Here is a 17,875-nt window from a genome sequence, read left to right as displayed (position 1 = left end):
CTGAGGGGAGTTCTTTGTGCGTCTGACTGATCAGAGGAGTCGGGGGTGAGGGGGGTCTTGTGTTTGGCTCTTGGACCCCCCGCCCCCCTCCCTGTGTCCCCTTCCTCCCATCCCACCCAAGGGAGACAGGTTAATTTGGAGGTAGCGCCCCAAAGACCATCCCCTTTTAATTAAAGCTGTCACTTTGTGTTTGTGTGGGGGAGTGTATAGGTGTGTGTGTATGTGTGTGTAGGTATGTGTGTGTAGGTGTGTGTCCAGTCACCTCCTCCTCTTCCTCTTCAGAGTGGTTCTGTATAAGGTTGGCAGAAGGTTTGACACCTTCTTAACCCGTTAAGGAGTAGCGTCACACATATGTGATTCTGAACATTCCAACCGACTATTTTCCGATAGACAAAAACTATATGACAAATGCTATAGTATGGCTTCAAAATTTACAATTAGGAGGCTAACAAGTAACACTAGCAGGTAGTAGCATTGCTACGAGTATTATGCTAGGTTCCTAGGTAACGGAAGCTAACTAAAACTAGCTAGCTTCCGTTTTGGAAAAATAACTCACTCCTTTAAAGGTTAAATGTGAGCAGTTACAAGACACCATCTACCCCCCTCTACCCAGCCGTGGGAGCTACAGCAGTCTACCCCATCGACCTGGTGAAGACTCGCATGCAGAACCAGCGCACCACCGGCTCTCTGGTGGGAGAGCTCATGTACAAGAACAGCATCGACTGCTTCAGGAAGGTGGTGCGCTACGAAGGAGTGTTCGGCCTCTACCGAGGTCAGAGAGCACACACACATACACACAGTGACATACACACGCATACACACACATTATAGAGGTACAAGTGTTAGCAGCTAGAAAGGTCTGTATCTCAGGGTCTTAAAGATCAGAAATCATTCCTAAAGGAGAGGGGAAGAGGGCGGAGGAGAGGGAAGAGAGGAGAGGGAAGAGAGGAGAGGGAGGAGAGGGAGGAGAGGAGAGGAGAGGGAGGAGAGGAGAGGGAGGAGAGGAGAGGGAGGAGAAGAGAGGAGAAGAGGAGAGGGAGGAGAAGAGAGGAGAGGAGAGGGAGGAGAGGAGGGAGGAGAGGAGAGGAGAGGAGAGGGAGGAGAGGAGAGGGAGGAGAGGAGAGGGAGGAGAGGAGAGGGAAGAGAGGAGAGGGAGGAGAGGGGAAGAGAGGAGAGGGAGGAGAGGGGAAGAGAGGAGAGGGAGGAGAGGGGAAGAGAGGAGAGGGAGGAGAGGGAGGAGAGGGGAAGAGAGGAGAGGGAGGAGAGGGGAAGAGAGGAGAGGGAGGAGAGGGGAAGAGAGGAGAGAGAGGAGAGGGAGGAGAGGGAGGAGAGGAGAGGGAGGAGAGGGGAAGGGAGGAGAGGGGAAGAGAGGAGAGAGAGGAGAGGGAGGGAGGAGAGGGGAAGAGAGGAGAAGGAGGAGAGGGGAAGAGAGGAGAGGAGAGGGAGGAGAGGAGAGGGAAGAGAGGAGAGGGAGGAGAGAGAGGAGAGGGAGGAGAAGAGAGGAGAGGGAGGAGAAGAGAAGAGAGGAGAGGGAGGAGAGGGGAAGAGAGGAGAGGGGAAGAGAGGAGAGGGAGGAGAGAGAGGAGAGGGAGGAGAAGAGAGGAGAGGAGGAAGATGGGGGGCGTATGGGTTCACATTCTCCCTGACCTGGCTGCTTTGAAGAGATTAAAGGGGGGGGGGGGAACAGGAGAGGGAGGGGGGACAATACAAAAGCCATGCAAAGCCACATACCTGCAGTCCCTCTGACACAATACCGGCGCGTCCCTGTCTCATACCAACCATCCCATAATAGCTACCTGGCCAGATTGGGGGAGGGGAGGGAGGGGGGAAGGGGTTGTAGGACAATGGAAGATCAGGTTTGGAATGTAGGGTGGGCTTCCTCTTAGAACGGTCTGGAATTATGATTGGCAGGTGAGACAGACAGACAGACCAAGCCATTATGCAGGCAGGCAGGCAGGCATCGCCACGGAAACCACACGTAAACAAAACACCAAGGATAAAGACCCTGACTTTTACAGGAGCTCAGGCAGATCTAGTACCAAAACAATACGTCCCCGCTGGCCCGCTGCCCCCCTGGCCCGCTGCCCCCCAGGCCCCCCTGGCCCCCTGCACCAACATTAACACTTCTGTTTGTGAGTCCCAGTCCATCCAGCAGCCTGCTTGGTGATATGTTTGTTCTCCTGTGTGAGGGGGCTTTTGCTAGTCCCTTTATGCCTCTATAAACACACACACACACACACACACACACTGAACGGTTGAGTTTGTTTGTGACTGGAGGTGGCTGGGTGGTCGGGGTAGGGGCTTGTTGCATTTGAGTTTGATTATTTTGTTTATTTTTACCCGGCTGGAACTCCTCGGGTTGTAATTGAGGGCTTTGTAAACTTCTGGTCAGGGTGTTTTATTTGGTTCCATGTTTTTCTATTTCAGGACACGTGTGTGTGTGTGTTTCTGTGTGTGGGTGTGTGTCTGTGTGTGTGTGTGTTTTTCCACCCCTTGTTTCACTGCTACTCAGTTGATTCCCTGATGTTCATAGGGGGGCACAGGCCTACTGTAAGTGAATGTGTATTTGTTTACGTGTGTGTGTGTTCTAATGACAGGCCTGGTACCACAGCTACTGGGCGTCGCCCCGGAGAAGGCCATAAAGCTGACAGTAAGTAACACACACACACATTCTCTCACACACTCTCTCTCACACACACACAGGCACACACACACTCTCTCTCTCACACACACACACACACACAGGCACACACACTCCATGTGTTTGGTTTGTGTGTCAGTCATGATGATGCTGAAGTGGTGTGATGCTGCAGGAAGACATGAGTTCAGTACAGCTCCTGTCTCAAGAGACAGGAGCTGTCTGATTGGTTCCTAGGTGAATGACTCTCTCTGTAAGGAGCGTTCTGATTGGTTCCTAGGTGAATGACTTCGTCAGAGGGAAGGCCAGGCAGAAGGATGGAAGTGTTCCTCTTCCTGCTGAGATACTATCTGGAGCATGTGTAAGTATCTCACACACACACACACTCACTTACTCACGCTCTCTCACACCGCACAAACACACACACTCACATGTACGTGCACTCACACACTCTCAAACACTCTCACCCCCCACCCCCCCCTCTCTGGAACTGGCTACAGTCTGGACTGGTCTTGGTCTTGGTCCTGGTCTGGTCCTGGTAAGGTTCTGGTCCTGGTCCTTGTCCTGGGCTGGTCCTGGTCTTGGTCCTTGTCCTGTTCTGGTCTGTTCCTGGTCCTTGTTCTGGTCTGGACTGGTCTTGGTTCTGGTCTGGTCCTGGTCCTGGTAAGGTTCTGGTCTGAGTGAAGTTTGCTGTTTGTTGACCCAACATGTCCTAAGCTCTGCTCTGAGATCTGGGGATTTGAAGACTCACACACACAAACACACACACACACACGGGATGGAGACAGGGTTGCTACCTGATCCCCTCCCCCGCCCCATCGTGTGTTTGATCACTGACCTGTCCCCCCCCCCTCCCCCTGAGCTCCTCTCTATGAAAGGCACTCTTTCTCCCCCAGACCTGGTTTAATGCTGAGCACCAAAGCACAGCATTTAACCATCCACAAGTCATTAACTACGTCCACCATGGCCTCCCTGCCTGCCTGCCTGTGTGTGTGTGTGTCCATGTGTGATCGAATAGTGCGGATGAGTAATGAAAATGGGTGTGTGTGTGTTTGGGTATTTGATGAGGTATGGTGTGTAACACTATTTTTATGTTTCAGATCAGAAAGTGGTGGTGAATATTAGTGGCGTTTGTTCTGCTGTATGGGGCACACACACACACACACAGATGAGTGTGTGAGAGGAGAGGGAGGTGGGGGGAGGGAGGAGAGTAAATGGAGGAGTGCAGGGGAGTGAGGATAGATGGATCTTTCCTCCTCTGAGTCGTTCTGACAGCTGCTTTCATCCTGGCTGCTCTCCTGGTGTTAGTGCTGGCGCGCAGCTTGGCTTTTATCACACACACACTCTCACAGACACACACACACTCTGACACTCACACACACATTCTCACACACTCTTACGCACGCACTCACTCACAGTCTCATGCACACGCACGCACAGTGAGTATTAGTGCCCAAGCTAAGTTATTCTGTAAGCACACGCGACCTGTTGAGGGAGTGTTCAGGAGCAGCAGTGGGAGGTGTGTTTATATCAGGAGGCTGGGAGAGTGTTGGTTGGCCCTTGGCGACCAGAGACCCGGACGTTTAGGAGGACAGGAAGAGGGAGAGAAGGAGAGGAGAGAGGTAGGAGACTGACATTCTGTAAGAGCTTTTCAGCTAAAATAGGCCTGGATCTCTTGCTCTCCTTGGCCTCCTCTCCCCTCCACTCTCCCTTCTCTCCTCCTCACCTCCCTCCCATTCTCCCCTCCCTTCCTCCCCTCTCCTCTCCTCTCCCCCCACCTCCCCCTCCGCTCCCTTCCTCCCCTCTCCTCTCCCCCCACCTCCCCCTCCCTTCCTCACCTCTCCTCTCCCCCCACCTCTCCCTCCGCTCCCTTCCTCCCCTCTCCTCTCCCCCCCCTCCCCCCCCCCTCCCCCGCAGCCTCAACACAAAGCTCCACCAGTGAGTGTTGCCAGGTTGTAATAATTATTTGGTAAGACCGGCATGCTCTGTTGAATCTGGCTGGATGCTTATCTGCTGGCCCTGGTCCTGGTTTCAGGAGCTGGTTCCTCAGAAGCGACCCAAGACCTCAGAGGAGCGGCAGGGAGACACATACAGGAAGCTTTGTCCTTAGTCCTGCTGTACTGAAGCACTTAGTCTCTGTAAAGGACTCTGATATGCATGGGGGACTTCCAAGCCTTTGTGACTGGGGGGTGATTCAGCTCCACTGTAAATTGTTAAAAGATTTATCAGAACGTTTAACACTCCGTCTACACACACACACACACAGGTACGTACGTGTGTGTGCATAATGGATGCCTAGCGAGTCTCCTGGCGTTTTTGCAAGTGTTCGAAGGTATTAATGGAGGGTGGCTAATGTTTAGTCCTGCCGCTAAGCTATTGTTTGTCTTTCCAAAGTATACCGCCTGAGGTTGTCTGTGTGTGTGTGTCTGCGTGTGTGGAGGCGTGTAGAGGCGTGTGCGTATGCAGACACGCAAGTCGCTTACGTGAAAGTGTGGTCGAGGGGTCTACACACTCACATGCACACACACTCACCCCCCCCCCAGAGTGCTGAAGCGTGTCTGAGGAGCCTGGGGGATCAGCTTGCCTTGTAATTACCTGCTAACATCATCCTACTGCTCACCCTCTCTCTCTGCAGTCACACCTGTCTCTTGATCTGTCTCTCCCTCTCTGTCTCTCCCTCTCTGTCTCTCTCTCTCCGTCTCTCTCCGTCTCTCTCTGTCTCTCTGTCTCTCTCTGCCTCTCTGCAGTCACACCTGTCTGTCTCTCTCTCTCATTCTCTCCCTCTCTCTCTGTCTATTCCTCTACTGTCTATGTTTCTATCTGTGGATCGCTGGCTGATCTACATATATATATATATATATATGATATACAGGATATCTGTATATAATGCCGACGTGTCCTTGGGGAAGCATCAGGGCCTGGCTGCTCCCATGTCCAAACGTCTCATTAGTTATCGCTTAATAATACAACTACATAAGTTGTCTGAAGCACCTCTAATTCCCCGTGTATCCCACCTCACTGGTGGGGCAATACTTCCCCATTAAGCTGTTAGTTACCAAATAGCATGAAGGATCATGAAAAGTGCAGTGAGCAGCAACCCACTGTTTCCTGGCTCCCTCTCTTTATCTTAGGACAACACACACACACACACCTGCACACACACATACCTGCACACACACACCTGCACACACAAACGCATGCACACACAAAGACACATGTACCTGCACACACACACATGCACACAACTGCAAGGCCTTCAACTAGGTGATCTGGATCTGTGCTCTAATGCTTTTAAAGTGGCGACCAGACCCTCACTTTTCTGCATACTGGACGTGTGTTTGATGCGTCCTGTAAGATAGTCAGCTGTACACACAGTCCTACATTCATATCAGAGATGGGGGAGGGAGGGAAAGGAAGGAAGGAAGGAGGGAGGGAAAGGAGGGAGGGAGGGAAAGGAGGGAGGGAGGGAGGGAGGGGAGGGAGGGAAAGGAGGGAGGGAGGGAAAGGAGGGAGGGAGGGGGGGAGGGAGGGAAAGGAGGGAAAGGAGGGAGGGAGGGAGGGGAGGGAGGGAAAGGAGGGAGGGAGGGAGGGAAAGGAGGGAGGGAGGGAGGGAAAGGAGAAACAACAAACAGAACAGGCCCCATTTGAGCAGAGAAGGACTCCATGGAAACCGATTTCTATCTAATTGCACCGCCTTCTGAATGCGGCCACGGTAACCAACGGCAACAAGGGAGAGCGGAGCGAGAGAGAGGGAAATAAAAGGGATACAAAGTGAGAGAGACTACAAAATGAAGAAGAAGAAAAAGACAGTATAGGAGCAGGAGAGAGGGACAGAAGAAGAAGAAAGCAGAGATGGAGAGAGAGTAACCAGGCTCACCCGCACCCTGGACAAGACACACTCTCACACACTCTCACACACACTCACACACACTCACACACATAAACACACTCTCACACACACTCACACACATAAACACACTCTCACACACACACACACTCTCACACACATAAACACTCACACACACTCACACACACAAACACACTCTCACACACACTCACACACATAAACACTCTCACACACACTCACACACATAAACACACTCTCACACACACTCACACACACACATAAACACTCACACACACTCACACACATAAACACTCTCTCACACACACTCACACACATAAACACTCTCACACACACTCACACACATAAACACTCTCTCACACACACTCTCTCTCACACACACTTTCACACACTCACTCACACACACTCTCTCACACACACACAAATCTGGGTCCCCGGACTGTTTCAATAGGAAGACTTGAAGCCAAGCCCCCCCCCCGTTGGAGTATCTCATCACTGCTGGTTGTGAAACAGTGTGACTGCGCCTCTGTCTGATGCAGGTGACTTGTTGCTACGGTGATGGCACCTGACAGAAGAGTGGGTCTTAATGGGATTGGTTACGTACCTACACTGTGTGTGTGTTTATGTGAGAGAACACTTTGCATCAGCATCTATACAATACCCTGAAACTAATCCCTCTTCTCTCCTGTGTGTGCGCGTGTGTCCAGGCGGGAGGATCCCAGGTGATCTTCACCAACCCTCTGGAGATCGTGAAGATCCGTCTGCAAGTAGCAGGAGAGATCACCACTGGCCCTCGTGTCAGCGCCCTGTCTGTCATCAGAGACCTGGGCTTCCTGGGTCTCTATAAGGTCTGTACACACACACACACTGTACACACACACACACTCTGTACACACACACACACTTACTGTACACACACACTTACTGTACACGCATGTTACTGCACGGTGATGTACCGTGGACATGGTAGTCGCTGACCCATCTCTCAATCATGACAACTTCCTGGCTGTACAGGAAATCGGTGTTAGTGTCCTGAAGGTGTTCAGCTGTCCTCAGACCTGCTTCCTGATAGGATGGCTGTTGGCTCCCCTCAGCTTGGGTCTCAGTCGAACACCAAAGAGGGACAATTCATCATAAGCTACACTTAACCCTAATTGCTGTAATTGCCATTTTTCACAAAGCGGGGGTTACAGTGCCTTACGTCAAAATATTAGTATGATATAATATTACGCACCCCACACCTCAGTGCCGGGCACCAAATATTATTACAGTAGAGCTCATTCTGACCACCTACCACCTCAGTTTGGACAGAACCCATCCCCATCACATACACACACACACCTGCACACATACACACACACACTCCCATCACACACTCGCATACACACACACACTCGCACACACACTCCATTAGTGTTGTTGTGATTGGGATGCTAATGGCTCCTGAGCCAGACTCTCTCCTGCTGACAAGCAGGCAGCTAGCATTAGCAACTGAATGGGAGCACAACCCCAGGGGTTTAAATAAAGTTTATTTGAATTGAGGTGACCCTCAGGCCCATGTTAGTGTAAGGAATGAGAAATCAAGGGACCCTAACAAAGGCCATGGTAGTATTGTTAACCCAGCCCCAGCCTGGAGGGACCAGCCTCTCTGTGTTCAGACTCCTGATGGTGTGGTTGGGAGATGAATAAGGAGCCCTGATCGATGACTGGGATTCTGAAAACCCTTTTAAAGAGCTGTGATTGGTCCTTTATTCCTTGCGATGATTATGATGAGTCATGTGACCCAGACTTGGATGCCTGTGTGTGTGTGTGTGTGTGTGTGTGTGTAAAAGTCTTTGTGTGTGTGCATGAGAATACTTAACCTGGTGTCTTCTCTGAGTCTGTCTGCCTGCCTGCCTGCCTGCCTGTCTGTCTGTCTCCTTGTCTGTCTGCCTGCCTGTCTGCCTGTCTGTCTGCTTGTCTTTGCTTACGTGTGTGTATAGTGTGTGTATAGTATGTGTCTGTATAGCATGTCTTGGTTACATGTGTGGATCTGGTGCCTCCCGTGATTACTATTGTTTGTCTATCAATCTGTCTACCTGTGTGTGTGTGTGTGTGTGACTACAGTACACTAGTGTGTCATAGTGTGGGGGTGCCCCGCCCCGTGTGTGTGTCTCCTGTGCTGAGGAGACAATGCGTATTGAGAGCTGGAGACGAGCTCCAGCCTGCTGGTCCCAGACGCCCTGGCTCCTCAGGGCTGAGCCCAGCACAGAGCAGCCTTTGTCAGGGTAATTATCCTGCCTCTCAGCCTCTCCTACTCCCAGCTCCTCCGCTGGAAAACTGGCCCACCAGCACCACCTCTGGCTACCGGGGGAACTGCAACTCAGAGGATATCACATGAGCCGCCCTGATGGGCTGATGGATATGTTGAAGAGATTTAGATATATCAATAACACTGCAGTGTACTCATGAACAAAGTCATAAATAAGGGATCCCACACTAAACTTGATTACATTTTTTTCTCTCTCAGTTATCCTGGGAGTGTGTCCATGTCTTGCTTGAGGGTTTAGGTTCAGTTCCACGGCCGTATGTGAAGCCCTCTGTGACACTGCTGTAAGCTCTATATGAATAGGATTTGATTTGATAAACACCCCTGGCGGTCTCATACAGGGGCCAACAGTACAGGCCAGATCCTGCCCCAGGACCCGAACATCAGGCCCAGAGACAGGCTTAGACAGGGGAGCCGAAGCTCCTTCAACCTGACGCAGTTCACCACATGGATGATGTCATTTCCTGCTAGATTAGCCAGGTAGGGAAATAACCACAGCTTGAGGAAGGAGAGTCACAGCAGGTATCAATATGACGTGTGTGTGTGTGTTTGTGTTCAGTGTGTGTATAAGTGGAAGGATTAACCTGGAGGAGTAAAATGAAGCCAGTCCAGCAGAGGATTTATCCAGGCGGTAAACGTGGCCTGTTGACGGGAGAAAACTTCCTCTCCCAGCCTGGACGACAGCCAGGCGACAGGGCGGGCGGATGGGAAACTCAATCTGCTTGAAGATGGCCTTTTGTTTACAGTGACAGACAAGTCCAATCTTCCTTCCCTCCCCCCTCCTTCCCTCCTCTCTCTCTCTTTCACTTTCTCTCCCTCTCCAGCTTCCCTCCTCTGGTTTCTCTCTTTTTCTTGTCTTTCGTCTGTGTTGCCTGGTGCTGAGAAAGGGGGGCGCGTGTAACGAGAGTGGAACCAGGAGGGCTGAGGGCCCCTGTTCTCTGCTGCATCTTTCACACAGAAACCTGCCATGTTGACGTGGGGTTTCACTGAAAGACTGAAGACTAAACTCTGTAAAGTAGTGCTTTTCCTTCATTGAAAAAGTATGAAGTACAGCTGTGGTGTGTACTCATGGTACGGTGTCCCAGGGGAGAGAGTGGGAAGAACGGAAAATCTGTGGTAGGAGACGGGAAGAGGTTTTTTGGTCGATTACCAAATCCGTATTTTTCCATCCCTCCTCATCATTGAAATGTTTCAACTTTTCCTGCATTTTTCCGTAACAGCTTCTCCATCTCTTGATCTCTGTTTCTTCTCTCTCTCTCCGTCCTGTCCCTCCTTTGCCCCCCCTCTCCCCCCCCCCCCAGGGAGCCAAGGCCTGCTTCCTGCGGGACATCCCCTTCTCTGCCATCTACTTCCCCTGCTATGCTCACCTCAAGGCTGGCATGAGCGACGAGGACGGCAGGATAGGGCCTGGGAAGATGCTACTGGCTGGGGCGCTGGCAGGTAGGATGCCACCTACGTTCTGCAGGGTCTAGCTTCTGCAGGGTCTAGCTTCTGCAGTCTCCAGTTCTGCGTTCCGTAGCCTCCAGGTCCAAGGTTCTGCAGAGTCCTCTTCTGCAGTCTCCATGTTCTGCGTTCCGCAGCCTCCAGGTCCAAGGTTCTGCAGAGTCCTCTTCTGCAGTCTCCATGTTCTGCGTTCCGCAGCCTCTAGGTTCTGCAGAGTCCTTGTTCTGCAGTCTCCAGGTCTTGCATCAACCCTGAAGGCCCGGGGCCCTGGAAGCAGCAACCACAGTCTGCAGGGCGGTCGTCCCTAATAAGGCTCCTCAGTGATCAGGCCTGGGGTTTGGAACCAGAGCCCACTACACTCCTGTCTGCCAGACAGGCAGGGAGCGTTTCCATTGCTAATCCAGAGGAGCAGGAGAGCTGGCAGTGTTAAACGTGATCCCTGCTGGATCATGAGCGACCGGTCAATGACAGATCTGAAAACAGAAGAAACCTCGAAGGAAAACATTAGTCGGCTGGATCGGCGGTTTAACAGCTCTCTCTTCGCCTCTTGCGTACGTGAAAAATATGATCTGGACACGGCAGTTTTGACGTTAGAATTTGAAGTGGCTTCTTTTTTGTATCCTAAAGAAAACATAGTGTTTAAAAGGAGAGTCCAAGCCAAGCCAGCCTGGTTTGGAATGGCACCGAATAAAAATGAATATTTATTCAGCATCCTGAGGGATGTGCTGGTTGCTAGTTCGTCTCCTCGGCTTAGACCAACCTTGCATGGCACTAAACGGAAAAGTCATTTAAACTCAGATCCACTTCCTTTCTTCGCTGTCTCCGTCTCATTCTGCATATTATTCTCCAGACTGGCAAGCAATGCTTTAGACATAAAAAATATAATGATTATAAATTTTTTGCCTTTTGCTCACGGCACTTTATCACTCCTTTCCACGTTGATCTGCGGTCACGCTGTTTTGGAATTAGCACTTTACAGTCGGCGCAGGAAATTGAATTACGCGCTCGGTTTACACCAGAGTTACCGGCCAAGCCGACCCTCCGAACCCTGGTCTTGTAGCTGATCCCATCCCGACTCTCTGTCTGCTTGTGGCTGGAGGAAAGGCAGCCAGGTTAAACAAGACACATTTGCAGCTCTGCTTACTCTGTGAGCTAATAACAACTTGATGTAAAGGGCTGTGTGCTGCACGAGACAGCCTTGTATTAAGGGTGTCTCCGTTCTGTTTGTATAAATAGATGTCTTTGAGCTCCTCTTCCCTCGCTCTTCTTTCTGTTGAAGGACTGGGCAGGTGGTTCAGTCCCATTCAGGGTAGCAGATCTCAGTCGGGAGAGAGAGAGAGAGAGAGAGGGGAGAGAGAGAGGGAGAGAGAGAGAGAGAGAGACAGAGAGAGAGAGAGAGAGAGAGAGAGAGAGAGGAGAGAGAGAGAGAGAGAGAGAGAGAGGAGAGAGAGAGAGAGAGAGAGAGAGAGAGAGAGAGAGAGAGAGAGAGAGAGAGAGAGAGAGAGATGAGAGAGAGAGAGAGAGAGAGAGAGAGAGAGAGAGAGAGAGAGAGAGAGAGAGAGAGAGAGAGAGATGGAAGGCTCTAACCCTAACGCCTGGGACACACTGGCTCCAAAGTGCCGCGAAGCGCCACAATCGGCTACGAGCCTTTCACCTTCACTTGATATGTTGGCTTGACAATCAACAATCAGGATGTTTTATATTTAATGTTTAAATTGTGAGAATTGATCGGATATAGTTTTTATCGGTGGTAAACACATGGTTGGCCGTTTGTTACCAGCGTAGTAAAGTTGGGTGTTAAGTGATAGGCTATAGCCCACAACTAACAAAGTAAAATCGTAATAACATGTTTGTTTATCCAAATATATCCTATAATATGGTGAATTCTATCATCCTGCAGCCGAATTCGCAAGCGTCTTGCTGAAACATTCGACCAGCTGCCAAAAACGATCGCAGCGCTTCGCAGCCTGTGTGGCCGGTCCAATTTGATAACATGGGCGCTGAAAGAAAAAAGGCTGCGCTTCCAAGTGCTTCCAGGCGCTTCGCAGCCCGTGTGTCCCAGGCGTAACGCTAGCGGTGGCCCGGTGAAGAGGCAGGTGATGGTAATGGGGCGGCTGTATTGATGATTGAGGCCATTCAGAGCTGAAGAGGCTGGAGAGGGGCCCTGGTGTGGCCGGTCTGCGGGGAGCGGGATGCGGGGAGCGGGATGCGGGGAGCGGGATGCGGGGAGCGGGATGCGGGGAGCGGGATGCGGGGAGCGGGATGCGGGGAGCGGGATGCGGGGAGCGGGATGCGGGGAGCGGGATGCGGGGAGCGGGATGCGGGGAGCGGGATGCGGGGAGCGGGATGCGGGGAGCGGGCCTCATTAACGCAGCATTGTCTGAACACTCGCAGGGAGACCGAGGAGAGGAAGAAGACGAGGAGGTCTAGAATTAGCTTCGTCGTATTGGTTCCTCCAGCCCCCTCTGCCAGCTCTGCGTCATATTGGTTCCTCCAGCCCCCTCTGCCAGCTCTGCGTCGTATTGGTTCCTCCAGCCCCCTCTGCCAGCGCTGCGTCATATTGGTTCCTCCAGCCCCCTCTGCCAGCTCTGCGTCGTATTGGTTCCTCCAGCCCCCTCTGCCAGCTCTGCGTCGTATTGGTTCCTCCAGCCCCCTCTGCCAGCGCTGCGTCATATTGGTTCCTCCAGCCCCCTCTGCCAGCTCTGCGTCGTATTGGTTCCTCCAGCCCCCTCTGCCAGCTCTGCGTCGTATTGGTTCCTCCAGCCCCCTCTGCCAGCGCTGCGTCGTATTGGTTCCTCCAGCCCCCTCTGCCAGCGCTGCGTCGAGGTGGGACGCTCTGCTGATGTCACCGGGCTGTTGTTGAATCGCTGTGACTGATTTTGAAGAAAGAAAAAACATTCAGGGCTGTTACAGGCTGGACTCAGCAGTAGCCAGGGTCCGATTCCGGTTAAATTAAAGTCATGATACGAAGCACCCTAAGCCAGAACAGATTCATATATAACCACATACTGGAGACTGCTGGGAAAATGGGACTCTTTAAAATCAACCACTCACCCTCTCTGTGTGTGTGTGACCTCTCTTTGTGTGTGTGTTGTGTGTGACCTCCCCAGGCATGCCTGCCGCCTCCCTGGTCACCCCGGCTGATGTCATCAAGACCAGGTTGCAGGTGGCCGCGCGCGCAGGCCAGACCACCTACCACGGCCTGGTGGACTGCTTCTGGAAGATTCTGAGGGAGGAGGGGCCACGGGCCTTCTGGAAGGGAGCCGGAGGTGAGACGTCCGCTGATGACGTTGCTAAGGTCGCTAAAGTCGCTAATGACGCTAAGGTCGCGTTCACACTGGTAGTTCGGTTCTCTAGGTCCGGACCAAAAAAATAAATTGATACATTTATTCCTAGGAGGGTAAGAGCTCACACTGGGATTTTTACACCGAACCTGTGTTCTGATGGTAACTCTGTCTAATGACTGTTCTTTTGCAGCTCGAGTGTTCCGCTCCTCTCCACAGTTCGGCGTTACCTTGGTGACCTACGAGCTGCTGCAGAGGTGGTTTTATGTGGACTTCGGCGGAACGTGAGTTCAGTCTGGTTTACCTGAAGGCCTTGGCTACTCTGAACTCTTCAGTATGAGCGTGTTTATATATACACGTAGTATAACTTATTGTGTCTAGAAATGTAGCTCAACATATGTAGAATATCTTTCATAAAATTTATTTTTTGTTTTTATGTCTGAAGTAGTTACTGTAGGTTGCCTAGCTAGCTTTGTAGCCGCTGAAAGCCCAATTCAAATGAAAAACGGGATTCAGAAAATGCCAGTGAAATGTCCCTATACATGTACAGCCCTCCGATCTGTGGATCTGATCTTTAAAATCTGAGGATTTTAAATTGAGATTTTCAGCTTCGTTCCTGTCATTGTTGCCTTTATAAGGCTAGAAGGAGAGCAAACGTTCTCCTTTTAAAAGCGTGCCCTACACAACCAGCTAGCCGGCTCTTACCGGTGGTGGAGGGAGAAAAGAGAAATGCCACGAGGCCAAAATAATTTGAAAGTACATCAGCTGTCGGCTCCAAACCTGCACTTTACAACGATGGAGGTGACATTTGTTCAAACCCAGGCGGCGGAGATGAAATCCGTTTGACTTTAGCTCTTTTGTGCCTTTTGGGTTGAAATTAGATAATTTCCCCTTCCAGAGCTTGCTATACTTTCCTTTCTGTGACTCTTTTGAGAGTTTTTTTGTTTTTCTTAGACACACACTCTATAACACAATATAGAAAATTTCAGTATGTTGCTAACAGTCGGTCATGGTTCAGACTTGGATGAAGATCCGGTGGTTTTTAGAACAGGGCTGAAATACAGAGCCTGTTGTTCATATTGGACATATATCACAGGAAGGACTATGAAACCATTGTGGGGTACAGTATTCATTTATTTCTGGTTCGACTGCTTTTCAGGAAAAAACATCGTCCTCTCCCAGTTTTTATTATTCGATTAAGATGTTTATTTTTGTGGTGGACGTTGTTTGATAGAAACCTCCTCTCCCTTCTGCTGGCTCCGTACCTTCATTATCTTCACACACTGATTTCTCTTCTCTCTCTCCTTCCTCCCCCCATCTCCCTCGATCTCCTCCTTCCCCCTCCTTCCATCTCCTCCTTCCCTCCTACCCCCATCTCCTCTCTCCCTCCTTCCCGCTCTCCTCCTCTCCCCCCTCCCATCCCTCCATCCCCTCTTCTCTTTCCCGTCCCTCCTCTCTCCCCCCTCCTCTCTCCCCCTCCCCCAACCCCCTCCTCTCTCCCCCACCCTCCTCTCTCCCCCACCCTCCTCTCACCACAGAAAGCCCTCTGGCTCGGAGCCGACTCCCAGGTCTCGGATCAGCCTGCCGGCGCCCAACCCAGACCACATCGGAGGGTTCAAGCTGGCTGTGGCCACGTTCGCTGGCATCGAGAGCAAATTTGGACTCCACCTCCCCCGATACCGGGTGCAGGCAGAAGCCCCAACCTCTCCCACCTCCCCCTCTCCCCCCTGAATCTCCCCCTCTCCCCTCTGAACAACCACCCCCTAAACCTCCCCCAGTCTCCCCCCTGAATCTCCCCCTCTCCCCTCTGAACAACCACCCCCACCCCCTAAACCTCCCCCAGTCTCCCCCCTGAATCTCCCCCTCTCCCCTCTGAACAACCACCCCCACCCCCTAAACCTCCCCCAGTCTCCCCCCTGAATCTGATTCCCGCCCCCTCTCTACCCTCCTGTCCCGCCCCCTCTCTACCCTCCTGTAGGGGGCAGGATAGAGGACGGACCTCTACACCCGTGTGCTCCACAGGGTGAGACGAGCACACTAGTAGAATGTACCTCTAAGACAAATATTGATAGTTGATATGTGAAATATAGAACACATTGATTATTCTCACGAGTACTGTTTCGACAGTAACAGTTTGGAAACTAATTCTGGTTAGCTCTTTTAGTTTTCTGAAAAGAAACCTCTATGGTGAGGTGAAAATCAAAGATTTTCATATTTTAAGTTATATTCTGAAGTGTAGCATTTATTTATAGTACACTATGCACTATGCAAGAGGGCTGGCAGAGGCTATAATCCCTGCCCTATTACCCTTCATGCAAACTGGTTGTATGCTAACCTATTTAATGCTAACTGGTTCTACGCAGTCATCCACCAGTCAGATCAGCTTGGCACATCCATCCTGACACATCACTTAAACATGGTCAGTTTGCCTGGCTATTGACTATGCATCACAATGTTATCTGTGCAGTATGAGAAAAAGGACACATTTTCATATAAATCCTTCTTGGGGTATCTGTACACTCTAAAATGTGTACTTTTGTCACTGTTACCATGGTACCTCCTCAGTGTCTACGGCCTAGTGTAGGAGAAACCTACTGTGATGAATACATGTCTGTAACTGTGAACACAGCAGAAGGCTAGCAGATGGTGCTGAATGTTTTTTAATAGCATCAATGTCAGAGAAGTCTTTATTGAATGTGTACAGAGTGAATATAGAATGTTTATAAAAGTGTGTTATATTTGTGCCTTGCAATAAGTATGGCAGCAATATAAAGAGATATATTTATGTTAGTATAAAAAGTGTGGTGGAGTTTTATTTATTGTCTCGACATGTGTATCCGAATTCGTAGACTTTGCTACGTCTATTAGAGGGTAAAATAATCCCAACACCAGGAACACCAGCAGTTCAGTGATTTGTTCTGGTTTAATAGTGAATATGTCAGAAGAACAGCAAGCACTGGATTACAATATGGCAACACCGTCTAAAACAGGCGTCTCGAACCCTGGTCCTGGATAATTCACTGCTAATCTGGCACACCTGATTCTAATAATTATCTAGTTGATCAGGTAACTAGTGTTGAATCAGGTCAAATAAGTGTGGCTGAAGAAAAAAACGTACAGGCAGATAGCTGTCCAGGAACAGGGTCGGAGGCCCCTGGTCTAGAATGTACCTTAGTTGCTGCAGTGTGTTAATACAGGACTGAAAGCAGGAGGGGACTCACTGAGCAAGGGGACGCAGGAAGGAATGTACTGAGAACGGGAGATCTCACCACCTTCACCAGGCCTCACAGCTTACTAACACTATGACGACGCATAGCAACTCATGTACATTTAAGATAAACAGCATCATCAAATCTACTTTAGTGACAAACGATAAATACTTTCTTTCAGTAATTACAGTATATTTGACAAAGCAGACATCACTTAAACAGCCATATGTGGCTCCCACAACACCACCTGCAACACCACCTGCAACACCACCTCACTGCCACTGTTACAGGTGTGAAGCTGATGCAACACACCACACAATTAAGTACAGTATGCAAGACGACTGTCGCTTACATCCAGTATCTTGTCCCGAATGTGTTGCATGCACACACAGTTGAAGAGAAATGACACAATCAAGAGGAGCTGAATAAGGCATTCCACGGACCCTGCTCACGAAAGATCATGTATCTTAACACACCCTCATTAAATACCTCAAATAAATAAATAAATGCATAAACGTATTAATACAAGTCTCATGAGAATCATAAACATAGGATTTACAGTTACAAGAAAGCACATTCTTGCCAGAGCATACAGCGACATGGAATCCTTAAATACACCGTGTGAGTCAGAACAGTCCATGAGCTCACTGCAGCATCATGATGAAGTCTTAAACTGGGGACATGGAGAGGCAGGAGCCTCGATATTCACACAACACAACCAACGTGGGGAGACTTCTGATGGGCTGGGATCCACTGTACCTGATGGTGATTGGTGCGCCAGCTGATCTTGATCCAGCCAATCCTATGCCGCCAGCTCCCCAGGCCCCTCCTCCTCGCCATCGGCTCGGTTGGCGTGGATCTCGGCCAGCGTGCGGGCGAAGCGTGCCCAGTCCTCGCTATGGGGCACTGCCAGCTGTAAAACACACGTGATATTTCTGGTATCGGTACTTTACTTCAATATTTATTTTTGGCCCATGGCCATATCTGAGGGAGATGTTCGAAATTGTCGGTGTCAAAAAGGATTCATTTTACACCTGTTATACACTGTTGTTACACTGTTATTACACTTATGTTGTTATCACACTTTTTACACAGTTTTTACACTTATTACTAGGGTATGATACCGGT

The 17,875-nt window shown here is 50.5% G+C and overlaps 2 protein-coding genes across 2 annotated transcripts in view; one reads left to right on the top strand and one right to left on the bottom strand.

Moving 5' to 3' along the window:
- LOC134040685 (electrogenic aspartate/glutamate antiporter SLC25A13, mitochondrial) overlaps positions 1-15,333 on the top strand; it is a 37,563-nt gene extending 22,230 nt beyond the window's left edge. Inside the window, exons 11-18 of the mRNA XM_062486713.1 lie at positions 614-772; positions 2,598-2,650; positions 2,919-2,999; positions 7,211-7,351; positions 10,113-10,251; positions 13,365-13,523; positions 13,732-13,822; positions 15,077-15,333. Coding sequence (XP_062342697.1) covers positions 614-772; positions 2,598-2,650; positions 2,919-2,999; positions 7,211-7,351; positions 10,113-10,251; positions 13,365-13,523; positions 13,732-13,822; positions 15,077-15,269 — 1,016 coding nt within the window. The 3' untranslated portion in view covers positions 15,270-15,333. The remainder of the gene's footprint in view (positions 1-613; positions 773-2,597; positions 2,651-2,918; positions 3,000-7,210; positions 7,352-10,112; positions 10,252-13,364; positions 13,524-13,731; positions 13,823-15,076) is intronic.
- A 1,115-nt stretch (positions 15,334-16,448) lies between these two features.
- Positions 16,449-17,875, bottom strand: part of LOC134040712 (cytoplasmic dynein 1 intermediate chain 1) — a 39,532-nt gene continuing 38,105 nt past the window's right edge. Inside the window, exon 19 of the mRNA XM_062486753.1 lies at positions 16,449-17,660. Within this exon, the coding sequence (XP_062342737.1) occupies positions 17,550-17,660 (111 nt within the window). The 3' untranslated portion in view covers positions 16,449-17,549. The remainder of the gene's footprint in view (positions 17,661-17,875) is intronic.

Source organism: Osmerus eperlanus, chromosome 20 (genome assembly GCF_963692335.1).
Source record: "Osmerus eperlanus chromosome 20, fOsmEpe2.1, whole genome shotgun sequence".
Classification (NCBI taxonomy): Eukaryota; Metazoa; Chordata; class Actinopteri; order Osmeriformes; family Osmeridae; genus Osmerus; species Osmerus eperlanus.
The sequence above is the reverse complement of the archived record's forward strand: the minus strand, read 5'-3'. Positions and strand labels throughout refer to the sequence as shown.